Source organism: Bacillus rossius, chromosome 1, assembly GCF_032445375.1.
Source record: "Bacillus rossius redtenbacheri isolate Brsri chromosome 1, Brsri_v3, whole genome shotgun sequence".
In the NCBI taxonomy this organism is placed as follows: domain Eukaryota; kingdom Metazoa; phylum Arthropoda; class Insecta; order Phasmatodea; family Bacillidae; genus Bacillus; species Bacillus rossius.
In genome coordinates, this window is record NC_086330.1 from 375,666,921 (window position 1) to 375,680,818 (window position 13,898).

The following is a 13,898-nucleotide window of genomic DNA, read 5'->3' on the forward strand; positions in this document are numbered from 1 at the left end:
GCTGGGAGCATGTTCATTGCACGTCTGGCTGAGGCGTCGATGAGGCATAACAGTAATGCATTGTAAGACTTATTTATATTAAATTGAGATTAATAGCTTAGGTTAAAACATATGTAAATAAAATTAATTTTATAAATGCAAATGAATTAAGTAGTTTGCAATAAACTGCTTTATCTTCAATTTTCCAGTTTGCCTTGGCAGAACATTATTATTAGGTGTTGGTTCAATGCATGCAGTGTCACATCATCTGACGGACAGCATATGATTCTGGCCTCGACACAATTCGATAGCCCACAAAATTAACATTCCATATACATACTCAATTTTGGAACTTGCCCTTTTGAAATGAATTATTATTCACAGACAAATTTTAACATAAGGAAGGTACAAATACTTACATATGATCCATACACTAGATGGTTCACAAGCTAAAAAGTTTTGGCTAGAGATATAAAAAATTGAGCTGATACATAGGTATCATAAGTAAATCAAATTTAAAAATATACACTATTGAACAAGTAATAATAAATCATGCTATTGTTTTTTGCAAAAAAATATTTCTTTATTGTAAAAAAAGAATTACAATATGTAAAAAAAATATATTTCACCCGCAGAGCTACTTGTTTCTAGGAAGGTCTCTCAGGGAGTCTCAATATGTTCTCCAAAATGCCCTCGACTTGATCCACGCCCGTCGTCATCCTGAGAACACAACATAGCACACAATGTTACTTGTCGAGCACTTACAATGCATTCTAGCTAGGTCCAAGTAGGACCAGTAGCTTTATATTTCACCACATTTACACAAAGGAAACAGTTAATAAGATTTCAAAATTGTTAAAATTACTTGTAATATCAATGTCTATAAAAAAATACACATTCGTATAAACGTTTATCACATTTAATACAAACTTAGAAGTTTTTTTTTTTTTCTGAAATCTTTCATGAAAAACTAGAAAAATTGTAATATATTCTACTGAGTGTTAATGTCAATAGCATAATTAAGTTAGCTTTCAAGCTTATTTTTATGGTTTTTAGTATTACATTTAAGTTCTGGCCAAAGGCTCAACAGCTGACACCAATATATGGCCAGCCCTTTCACGGGCAAGCACTACAAAACAAAAGTACATACATACTTAGGAACTGTAACAGAATATACACTATACTTCATGTACAAAGACATGTTAAAAAAAAAAGGGGGGTTGTCTGTAAGGTCGGTTTATGAACGATAATTTTATGTGATAACGTCATAAGAAAACGTTGATGAAAAATATTATACTTTTTAATTTTAAAATATTATTTACGGGTTTTTATAAATTTAATTTCAATAATTTGTTTAAATATAATCACGAACAATTAGTTAAAAAGCCCGCTTTAACCTGTTTGATATTATACAAGATTTTCTCGCACGGTGGCTGGCCGGTTCTTGCACCCTCAGCTCAGGCGGAACGTGACAATAAGTCATGCTTTTTCGTGCGTGCAGCCGGCGTTCATCGATTTATAAGACGTTATCATGTCAAAAAAAATTCAACTTGCTGGACATATGATCAATCCTTGGCCCTCCCCTGTGATGCATTGCTAACTTGACTGGTTGAGTAACAAGCAGAGGTGAAGCTGAGATGCAATACTCCAGAGCCCGGCACCAGGAAGACACAACTGAGTTCCACAATTTTTTTCATTTGTGATTTTAAATTAGTAGTATGAAAATTACAAAACTACTAATTTAATTTATTGGAAACCTTGCAAGTAATGTGATGCATGTAGATCACATTTACAGGTATGTCCACGGTAACATCACAATCTGATGATATTATTTTAAATCGTAAGGTTTGAAAAGTTGTACATTAAGTAATATGGAGGTGGCCAGACGATGTTATTGCCCCCCACTTTCTTCTCTGGTTGGCCCAGGTTGAGGGGCCAAATATTTTCCACTTCAAATATGGAATACAGGGTAGACACACTGCTAACTTAACTTTCATAGATATTATTTCCTGGAAATTAATTTCCCACAGCTCCATGCCTATATACACAGCTTTCGTATCGTACTTACCATGCTGCAGTTGGTCCGCTCTTAAATGAACACTTATTTAGGCACCCTGATTTCGCAGTCACGCACCAGAATATCCATTTATAATGGTTGTGTATTGATAATTTGAAAATGTGAGATAATTTTAATTATGTATGTGATTATTAAAGAAATAGTTACTCAAATACTATTTTTAAAAAAAAATAACTTTTTCTAACCATTATTAATTTAAACACTACCCTTGAAATACAGCCATTATTAATGCAACTATTTTCTGGGCTTGTGTCCAGAAGGCCAAGTCTAGATTGAAAAAATTTTCAGAACACGCAGTAATTTTTGACATGATAACGTCTTATGAATTCCGGATGCATGCACGAAAAATTGTCACGTTCCGCCTGAGCCGAGCGTGCAAGAACCGGCCAGCCACCGTGCGAGAAAATCTTCTATAATATCAAACAGGTTAAGGCGGGCTTTTTAAAAGCAGCAATTTAAAAAATTTGATTTAATTGTCCAATTTCATTATTTCAAATTAACAATTTATTGACATTGATTTGATTTCAGTTTATTTCTATAACTAATTGTTCGTGATTATATTTAAATAAATTATTTAAATTAAATTAAATTTGCAAAAACTGTAAATAATATTTGAAATTTAAAAAAGTACTGTATGCAATTTTTCATCAATGTTTACTTATGACGTTATCACGTAAAATTATCGTCCGTAAACCGACTTTACAGACAACCCCCCCTTTTTTTTTTTCAAGGGTTGTTTTCAAGAGTTTTTTGAATGTAACGAATGCACTTCAAGCACGGGCGCCGTGACGCTGGTGGGTGACAGCCGGTACGATGGCTAGGACCTCCATGGGACTGAACTGCTAGGCTGGGCAGTGTGATTCTGCAGTGGTTTCACACCACCCTCCGCAGCATGAGAAGTGAGGTGTCCTGACACCCAGGAAGGAAGTTCTGCCACATGAAACTGCTTGACCCCAACGGGACTGTAACCCAGGACACTCTGTCCCACCCTGGCTGTTGGAGGAACTGTTCTACGTTTGATTCAGTGCAAACAATCGGCATCGCACCTCACAAAATCCTCCCTGAGCTCATCAGTCGACAAAGGATGATGGAAGAGAATCAAAATGCACACCTGGAAACAAAGGAAAAAAAAAAATTAATAAAACCATACACTCTCACACAGTTTTGTTACAAAATTATTTTTCCAGATAGCGTTAAACCACAAAATATCTGTAGTTATGATTATTTCTGTAGATACAAAAGTAACAATTCAAGTCTGCTTTGCATGACAGCAATTTTTTGTTATTTGAGTTCCTTTACAGAAAGATGATTTCTGCACAACTCCTTTCCTCGATTATCCACTGGACTTCACAAAATTCTTGCAGGAATGCTTGACACTTACTAATCTCAAGGTCAGAGAGTTGCCGACTTCCAATTAATTTTGTCGCACCCCCACCCTCTCAGTTCGCATTGCGTTGCTATCACTAAATTTTATATTATTCTGTACAAAAATTTTTTTATTTTTGTTTAAAATTTAAAAAAAAATGTTACAAACCACATGTCCAAGAGGGAAACTTCTTCATGTACAATTCAGAAATTTTAAACATGACATAAATGCAGTAGAAGTTTTAATGAGAATAACTTACTCCACCAAAAAAGGGGTAAAATTTACATTCTGAATTGTTTTCGGTAAAATTATTTTTAATAAATTGGTCTTAAACAGATACATTCGAACAATGAAAATAAATTAGCGAGCATTTATGGCTTGAAATTGATTCAATAAGAAAAAAACTACTGATTTTTCTGACCAATGCACTTTGGTACAATTTTTTGTCTGGAAATAAAAACATTCCTTGAATTTAAAACATTAAAGGACTCCTGTCTTGATGATTTGAATAAAGTTTTGACTAAATGCTACTTAATTCCATGATATAACTTGCGTGTTGGTGCTATGCAGTGTTTGACATGTTATTTTTGGTTTCATCGCAGGTCACCGTTATAGTTAGTCGAGGGAAAGGAGCTGGGAGGGAGACTCGGCGGGGCGGACGCACCCTCCAGACGAGCAGCTCCAGGGTCCTGGGGGCGACGGGCAGGAAGCACAGCAGCAGGCGCGTGGCGCTGGTCCAGTCTCGCCGCAGGACGCACTTGCGCAACTCCAGGGCCATGTAGGTGGCTGAGCCGGGCAGCAGTCCTGCACACCACACAACCTACCACCTGGGGGATGCACTTTCCAGGCATTACGCAAGTTCTGTCGTACGAGGGGAACAGTAAGATATGTGGTGGGGGAACCGAGAGGTGAGGGAAACAGTTAGGTAGGGGGTGGGGGAACCGAGAGGTGAGGGAAACAGTTAGGTAGGGGGTGGGGGAACCGAGAGGTGAGGGAAACAGTTAGGTAGGGGGTGGGGGAACCGAGAGGTGAGGGGAATAGTTAGGTAGGGGGTGGGGGAACCAAGAGGTGAGGGGAATAGTTAGATACGTGGTGGGGGAACCGAGAGGTGAGGGAAACAGTTAGGTAGGGGGTGGGGGAACAGAGAGGTGAGGGAAACAGTTAGGTAGGGGGTGGGGGAACCGAGAGGTGAGGGGAATAGTTAGGGAGGGGGTGGGGGAACCAAGAGGTGAGGGGAATAGTTAGATACGTGGTGGGGGAACCGAGAGGTGAGGGAAACAGTTAGGTAGGGGGTGGGGGAACAGAGAGGTGAGGGAAACAGTTAGGTAGGGGGTGGGGGAACCGAGAGGTGAGGGGAATAGTTAGGGAGGGGGTGGGGGAACCAAGAGGTGAGGGGAATAGTTAGATATGTGGTGGGGGAACCGAGAGGTGAGGGAAACAGTTAGGTAGGGGGTGGGGGAACCGAGAGGTGAGGGAAACAGTTAGGTAGGGGGTGGGGGAACCGAGAGGTGAGGGAAACAGTTAGGTAGGGGGTGGGGGAACCGAGAGGTGAGGGGAATAGGTAGGGGGTGGGGGAACCAAGAGGTGAGGGGAATAGTTAGATACGTGGTGGGGGAACCGAGAGGTGAGGGAAACAGTTAGGTAGGGGGTGGGGGAACAGAGAGGTGAGGGAAACAGTTAGGTAGGGGGTGGGGGAACCGAGAGGTGAGGGGAATAGTTAGGGAGGGGGTGGGGGAACCAAGAGGTGAGGGGAATAGTTAGATACGTGGTGGGGGAACCGAGAGGTGAGGGAAACAGTTAGGTAGGGGGTGGGGGAACAGAGAGGTGAGGGAAACAGTTAGGTAGGGGGTGGGGGAACCGAGAGGTGAGGGGAATAGTTAGGGAGGGGGTGGGGGAACCAAGAGGTGAGGGGAATAGTTAGATACGTGGTGGGGGAACCGAGAGGTGAGGGAAACAGTTAGGTAGGGGGTGGGGGAACAGAGAGGTGAGGGAAACAGTTAGGTAGGAGGTGGGGGAACAGAGAGGTGAGGGAAACAGTTAGGTAGGGGGTGGGGGAACCGAGAGGTGAGGGAAACAGTTAGGTAGGGGGTGGGGGAACCGAGAGGTGAGGGGAATAGTTAGATACGTGGTGGGGGAACCGAGAGGTGAGGGAAACAGTTAGGTAGGGGGTGGGGGAACCGAAAGGTGAGGGAAACAGTTAGGTAGGGGGTGGGGGAACCGGAGGTGAGGGAAACAGTTAGGTAGGGGGTGGGGGAACCGAGAGGTGAGGGGAATAGTTAGGTAGGGGGTGGGGGAACCAAGAGGTGAGGGGAATAGTTAGATATGTGGTGGGGGAACCGAGAGGTGAGGGAAACAGTTAGGTAGGGGGTGGGGGAACAGAGAGGTGAGGGAAACAGTTAGGTAGGGGGTGGGGGAACCGAGAGGTGAGGGGAATAGTTAGGGAGGGGGTGGGGGAACCAAGAGGTGAGGGGAATAGTTAGATACGTGGTGGGGGAACCGAGAGGTGAGGGAAACAGTTAGGTAGGGGGTGGGGGAACCGAGAGGTGAGGGAAACAGTTAGGTAGGGGGTGGGGGAACCGAGAGGTGAGGGAAACAGTTAGGTAGGGGGTGGGGGAACCGAGAGGTGAGGGGAATAGTTAGGTAGGGGGTGGGGGAACCAAGAGGTGAGGGGAATAGTTAGGTAGGGGGTGGGGGAACAGAGAGGCGAGGGAAACAGTTAGGTAGGGGGTGGGGGAACCGAGAGGTGAGGGGAATAGTTAGGTAGGTGGTGGGGGAACCGAGAGGTGAGGGAAACAGTTAGGTAGGGGGTGGGGGAACCGGTGGAGAGGAGACACTGGGGAGAGGTAAAAATGACACATCATACTTGCACACTTCCATACTCACATACTCGCATATATATGTTTTTTTTTATCTGCAACCTCAGCCAAAGATAATTATGTTTCCAATGCCTATTAATATAATAAGCAAGAGTTTTCACTTCTGTGGCGCGTGGAATCCACGTACAACGTATTTTTTATTGCATTATTTGGTTCTCAGCATGTACAAATAATGTAAGTCACGCAATATCCTTTTTTTCTGCCACTCATGTTGAACCTGAAAAGTTCTAACATAAAAGAATTGAAGTCCCGCAAATCTGCACATCTGACTGGGCCTTAACCCCAGAAAGGGTATTTCCCCACAGGAGAAGGATTCTCCATAGAAGAGTGTTTCTTACAGAAGGGGATTTACAGTACAGTTGGGGATTTCCCACAGAATAGAAAACTTTTTTTAATGATAAATTAATTTATTTATTTTCTCTTCTTTACACTAATTAACATAATTTTAAAGGAGTATTTACCTGGGTATTATTCACAACTTATTCAAATAATTTAAATATCTTTAGTATACAATTTTTTGTTTCTGTAAATCACAAAAAAAAACATTAATGAGCTAACTATTGCTATTAGAGTAGAATTAGACTTACATTACAAATATTAAGATATTCTATTTAAAAATACATTATTTAAAAAAGTTTGTTTTTTTAAAAACCGCTTGGTTTAAATCACCCAACCCTGACTGTATATACTACATAGTGTTTAAAATTTATGAAAAATGATTAAACTCCTTCAAAATATGCATCAAAATTAATTTTTTATAAAATGTTTAACTGAGGAAGGTCTTTGATCTGGAATGTTCGTGGCCAGAGCCATACTGGATTAGCGACTAAGCCGATCACAAAAGTCAATATAGGTGTTTTATCGGGAATAACAGATGTGAAATGTAACCCAATATAAAACACGGAACACTGAAATGAAAACAGACAGTAACGAGTATCTCTGAGCGAACTCAAAATGCCGGCAGCGCAATCACGCACCTGGAGGCCAAGGTCACCAGTCGAAGTCCACCAGAAAGATCTGAACACGTGCGGATCAGTTGTTGCCGGATTACCGAAAGTGCCGAACCATAGAATGCAGAATTAAGGACCTTCTTCCACTGTACTTGTGGGTTCGACTCCAACTCCCTGGCAGGACAGTTACGAGCACCAAGTCGGCCCCAAGTGGTCTGAAGCCCGGTGACCTCGGCCGCCCCGAGCCCCGAGCGACATCATCCTGCCTGCCGGACATCCAGTTGACCACAACTGGATTTTTTTTAAATAGAAAAAAAAATCAGGATATTTGTTCTATTAATCTTGAGTCAGTTCGTGGGTTAAAAACTGGTCTACGTAGACAGTTATGTATTATTTCTTTAAACGAGCAATTATTGTATATATATAATCTGAATCTCGGAAACGGCTCCAACGATTTTCATGAAATTTAGTATGCAGGGGGTTTCGGGGGCGATAAATCGATCTATATGGATTCATTTTTAGAAAGTGAAGACTCATATCAAGAAAATCTTCATGAAAATAATCAGGTTTCCGCTCATCCCACACGTGCTGCTAAAGTGAGATGCTTGCAAAACGTGACTAACATCATACGAGCAGAAAGGTCTTATGATTTAGATGTTTCATGAGAGTGTGCGTCACAACGTGTGGCTGCTGAAAAAAATATTTTTCATATTTCATCAGTATGTAATTCGTATTTAAATATAATTTCTAAAAAACACAATCTACAAAAAAAAAAATACCGAGCAAAGCTCGGTCATCCAGGTACTTAAAATTTAAAATGAAGATGTAGGGAAAGTTTTATTTATGAAAAACAAACATAGAGTTATATTGTTTTACCCACATAAAACTTGTATTATTTGCATTTTAAGGTAAATTCCATTTAACGAAGACTTCTGGTGATCCGGGGAGGGTCCGGTCCCATCTAATCCCGCTAAGTGGGACTCTACTGTATTTGACAAAACCAACACATGTAAAGATTAGCCATTAGTTGTCGGTCAACAGTGGAGTTGCCGCGGCCTGACATTTGTAGGTGGAATCGGAGCGTCCCGAGAAAATCCAGTGTTTTTTACAATTTGGAAGTACACAAACCCACATCCACTGAGATTCTAGCTCGGATCGTCTCAGTGGAGACCTGATGGTCCGACAGTAACTGCCAGTCAGCTATATGCTGTCTGCCCAACAGTCAGGGCCATCGAGTAAAACCAAGGGCCCAGAGGCAAATAACTTTGTAGAGCCCCTTCCCTCATTTCTCATTGTACAAAAATTTCCAAAACCACAATTTAAAAAAAAATATATCACTGTGGCCATGAATGTAAATGTTGTCTGGGCGTATTGACATTGACTAACTTGTAAGGTTTCCTATCAATTATAACAGACTTATGATTTTCATCATCTAAGCATTAAAAAAATCTCTTAACTCAACTGGGCCCCGGGAATTACCCCCCCCCCCCCCCCCCCCCACAATTCTCTGAACGGCCCAATGATAATTGAGTCGATAAAATTAAAGACACGCCCACTAAACCATTAGCTACGTCTACTAAATTGGCTGCTAATTCTGCTGTGTTAGCTTTCAAACAATCCGACAACTTTCTAACCACACACCTACGTTACTTTACAAACGCACACTGTTTTCACTTGAATTGAAACTCTGCAAAACTTACCTGAGCATCTTTTTCTCAAAGTGTTTTTCTTTGATACACAGTTAGAAAACCTCTTATTAGCATCTGACTTCTTATCCCTAGCTAATAATTCAATTGTTCTTTTCTGAAAGAAAAAAATATGAATAAATTTAATATCAGAAACTTTGCAAGGTACATGCCTGATATTGTCTGTAGGACACAATTACATTTCATAGAGAGCAAAAACTATGACCAGATACATTTTTAATACATTTTTGGCAATCATTAAAAAATATGAAGTTTACAAATCCTAAAGAAAATAAAGCTAATAATTGATGTTTAGTTAAGATTCTTAAAGGAATAATAAAAAACCTTTTGGTAAAATTTTTTTCAACAACTTAAATACTTCATAACAATTTTTTGCATTACCTTACAAAAATCAACAGATCTAAGAAACAATATTGCACCAATAACAAAGATTTCATAACAGCACAGTCCCCCAGTATTAACAGGTGCATTACAGCACTAAACTAAACATTTTTGGGAGTCCTGCTTAAGGTGGGGTCTCAACATCACAATTTATGTTTTCTCATCATTACTACTATTTAAGAGGTTTTTAGGTAAAATTAACACTGTACCTCTCTAGCTTTTATTGTTCTGTGAAAAACATTTTCAAAGCTATCCACCAAGTGTAATATAGTGGATGTGCAAGTGTTTGTAGTTATCATTGAGCACCTTTTTACATTACTATATTACACTTTTTTTTTTCCTAACCTAAATTAAAAACTAAGTGTATTTGGGAGGGGTCCGGGTTAGGGAGGGAGACTAAGTGCGTCTCAGGCCGAAGCCAATACGCTCTAATCATGCAGGGTGTTAGCCATGCAGGAGAGGTAGCATGCATCATGTGCTAGGAGGGGATTGGCCAGCCATGCAGCGATTGGCGCCATGACTAACTCCCCTCACTGACTATTCTAGACTAAATACTAGATAAGTTGGGCCCAGGTAAAACCTGCATAGACACAGGGAAAACCCTGGGCACTGACATGCGGGATGCAAAATTTCATGCATTATTGACAAGCAGGTTGATTACAGGAAACAAAAGGATGGCTCAGGAAGAAGAGTTGGACAGAGTAGAAAATATCTACTAATCAAGGGCGGGCACTTAGACATTTTTGTTCGCATTGGGGGTTTTGGGCATAACTGGTTGTTAGGGGGCGACTATCGTCGTTTCCCGCCAGCCAAGTTGATTGAAAGAACATAATTATATGACCGCAGCAGTCAGGTTGCCCCAGCCGCCGCGGCCATGTATGTCCGACACATATATTACACTTCACTGAATATCTGTTAAAAATATTTGTGAAAACAAAAAACATTCGAGAGGTATAATGTTAAATATACAGAAATATGTGAGATCCCACCGTAAGTTCTACTTTCAGTAGCCTTCCGCTACGTGACTAAACAGCATTACCAAGAGCCTAGTAGTCTGGAAGCATGTGTCAAGAAGAAACTGTTAACATTTTCGGAAATATGTAACTGTTGCTATTATGCAAAATTTTATTCTAATGCACAGAAATGAAAACAACAAAACTTGTAGCAACCACTAATTTCCAACATGAAACTTTATAGAACAAATTAAGTGGAGGACATAATAAATTCCCAGTTTTTTTTTTTTTTTTTTAATGGTTGATTTCAGAAGTGTTTGGATAATATTTAATATAGGAGACCATAACTTTTTTTTCTCCCAGCATGCATCCAGATGCCAAAGGCCAAGCCATAGCCAAAGTGGCAATTGCATGCTAATTCAATAAGTATTTTTGTGTGTCATAATGGACATAGTTAATACTTTCAAGATGATTCTCAATACAAGATATAAGTGCAGTTCTGTTAATTGGTCCTAGCATGCTGTACAGGCGTTGTGAATATGTTTGCTAACTGCATATAAATGCAGACTGTCCTGATATGTACTATGTAATAAAAAAGTGGAAGCGAAACATTAAAGCCTTCTAACCATATAAATATTCAAAAAATTAAAAAGAAAGGTGAAAAATGTTAATCTGGTACATTAAGCACTGCACAGTTTGCTAATGAGAGTTAAATAACGTGTCGCCATGAAGGTGCAGCGATGATACATAAAGATAAAAATTTCAACATCATTCAATAATCATTAATATGCCTTTTGCAAATGCTCCTTGCATATTTCAATCTCAACTTCAAAAAATTGTTGCTACTGATACGAACCACATCGTCTTTCTTTAAGGTCACAACATTCTTTACTTTATGCCAAGGTAACGTTTCACCCTTTTTTATTTTTGGTGGCATTTCCGTAGTTATTTGGAAGGCACAACCTCCAAACCTGCCGCAGACTCCAACCTGCAACAGTCAAACAGCAAACAGGGAAATGTGCACTCAAATTTAAAGCTAGTTGCCCTATATGTAGGTACTACTTAGATAAGTGAAAACTGGGCCAAAATTAAGTCATGTTTTATGCTTAGCTTAAACAACTAGTACTAGACAGATTGATTTAATTCAGTGGTTTCCAAACTTTTTAAGCTGGCAACCCACCTTTCCTTATAGCAATACCTCCACTGTCTATCGGTCCACGGTGGAGTAAAAAACCTTACTTGTATCGTATCCTTCCTTATGTATATATAATTTACCATCAAATATTGCATATATATGTTTTTTTAAATACCGATTGGTTATTTATAAACAATCTGTGTTCTGATTTGAAAATTATTGATAAAATATAAGCACTGTGTAGCAAAACAGTTATTTAATTAACAATATATATGTGTTTGCACGCAATTCGTTTTGTTTCGAATTTTTCTTATCTTTTCTGATGGTTTATTCGATGCTTTCCGATAGTTTTAGGATCGAGTCGCGACCCACCTGTAACCCTTCCGCGACCCACTAGTGGGTCGCGACCCACCGTTTGGGAACCGTTGATTTAATTGATCTAATGTTCAACAAACTCTGCTCATTAATACTTATTTTAATTGTTTAACATAATATCCATTATTAGAAATTTGTAATATAACTTTAATGCTCGTTAATGTATATATTGTACATATATTAGAAATAGTGAATGTAATCATATTCCTACATGTATTTCATAAATTTTGTAACCATGTTGCTAAGCCCTATATTCAGAGAGCCACTGCTCATCAACTGAGTCTATTGGGTGCTAAGAAAATAAATAAAATAAATAAACTGTAAGCATTTCCTACAGGAAGTTATCCAAGACATCTTTCACTTGTGAATGTTGAAACATTCGGAAATTAAAAGAACCATGTCTTTGTGATTAAACTGTCATTTATGAATGAAATGTATGGGAAACTTTAGATACATACTGTAAATTTCTAATTTGGTCCTTTTTCAAATGTTGTAGCCAACATTTTTTTATGTTCCAAATCAGAAACCCCCCTCTTTCCTGACATAAGCAGGGAGCACAGAGAGAACACTTCAACACATGCTTCATATTTCCTGTGTTGTGAACAGAGAAATCTGGAATGGTTATGGTATCAGGGATCATCATTTAATGAACTTATCCAAGTCAAAAAACTAACAGACTATAGAGACCGTATCAGGTTATATGCATAAAGGCTTATCTAAAACAGTCCAAAACTTTGGGCGGTCTGATGTGAATGACGTCACATTCTTTCATGGAAAACTAATTAATAAAGTAGTCACAAGAGCACAATAAATAGAGAGCACCAAAATTATTGTTTTATATTTTTTGTTCATTGTTTTCAGGCATTGTATATGAAGCTTAGTTTTGAATATTAATTTAACTGGTGAAAGTTTTAAGAGTACATTAATTTTTAGTTAATAAGGCAAAAGTAAATCCTAATATATGAATTCTAATCACAATGTCAAAAATAAATTTGTGTGTTCGGCCTTTAAACGTGCCGGTCGCAAACGGAGAACAGAATCAATATTTCATCTGACTTAGTTTCCTGTTCCTACCACATCGTTGATTATTTTGTTTACCTTTCTGAAACTGGAACTGTAAACAACAAATATCACTAGTGATCGACTGTTACACTTCTTCTCCGCTACCAAAGGACACCGATTGGGACAAAAAGTTCAAGTTGACCAATGCACCAATGTATTCGGACCAGGGAGCTACTACCATCGCCCACATCACCCATGACGTAGAGGGTCTTTTGGGCCAATTAGCGATCTGTACTCGTCAGGACGCATTTAGGGGATTGCAATTGTAGACGGACCTTACGCCGTTCATGCTCTGAGGAATGGCCGAGATTTTCATTCCAGGTAAACAACCGATATATGTGTAGCTTACTGAACTATCTAATGCCTTGACCAAGATAATCCCTCTACGAGCTTAGACATATAATTAAGTGAATTGAGAGGTTTTATTCTTAAGTATTAGTTACCTATCAATAACTACCACTTCAATGTCTTAAAATGTCTCCGATGTTACACAATGTTGATAAAATATCAAGCACATTTTTTACAAACCAAAATACAGCCCTTAAGTTCAGGCATTATGATGTAAATTTTAAACTAAATAACTATACGTGTGCATTACAGTATACACCGAATAACAATGTTTTTTTTACACGCATCATGTGTACCAACAGAAAAATTATAAGACACTGAACAAAGAGAATACTGACGTAGAGTGTGTAGAAATGTTGCACATCAGTAAAATTTTGGTTCCATTATGGAAACAATAAGGCATAATCACAAATTGTGCATATTATCGTTAATTCCACGCACATAAAGTGACTTATAATTATTTTTAACAACATTATAATTCTATTTTCTGTTATTTGTTTATTTCCCCGATATTAGTACTCTATGTTTATGTTTTGGTGTATCTACGTGTGCTACACTCTATGACGTAGCACGAACTTACATGGAACAGAAATAAACAAGACCCCTCTAGGGCACAATTGACTTTAACGGCATAAGAGATTTTCTTCATGTATTTTGTATAACAGTGTGTTCATTGTTAGAAATTATCAA

General features: G+C 39.1%; 1 protein-coding gene across 1 annotated transcript; it reads right to left on the minus strand.

The window, feature by feature from the left end:
• Window positions 1–537: 537 nt before the first annotated feature.
• LOC134528538 (uncharacterized) lies at window positions 538–13,527 on the minus strand. The gene is made up of 6 exons (XM_063362255.1): window positions 13,304–13,527; window positions 11,145–11,276; window positions 8,949–9,051; window positions 4,087–4,226; window positions 3,103–3,167; window positions 538–699 (listed from the first exon to the last, which is right to left on the minus strand). Exons 2-6 carry the CDS (start codon window positions 11,223–11,225, stop codon window positions 627–629), a joined length of 462 nt encoding a protein of 153 aa, XP_063218325.1. The 5' UTR covers window positions 11,226–11,276; window positions 13,304–13,527; the 3' UTR covers window positions 538–626.
• Between the last annotated feature and the right edge of the window lie 371 nt (window positions 13,528–13,898).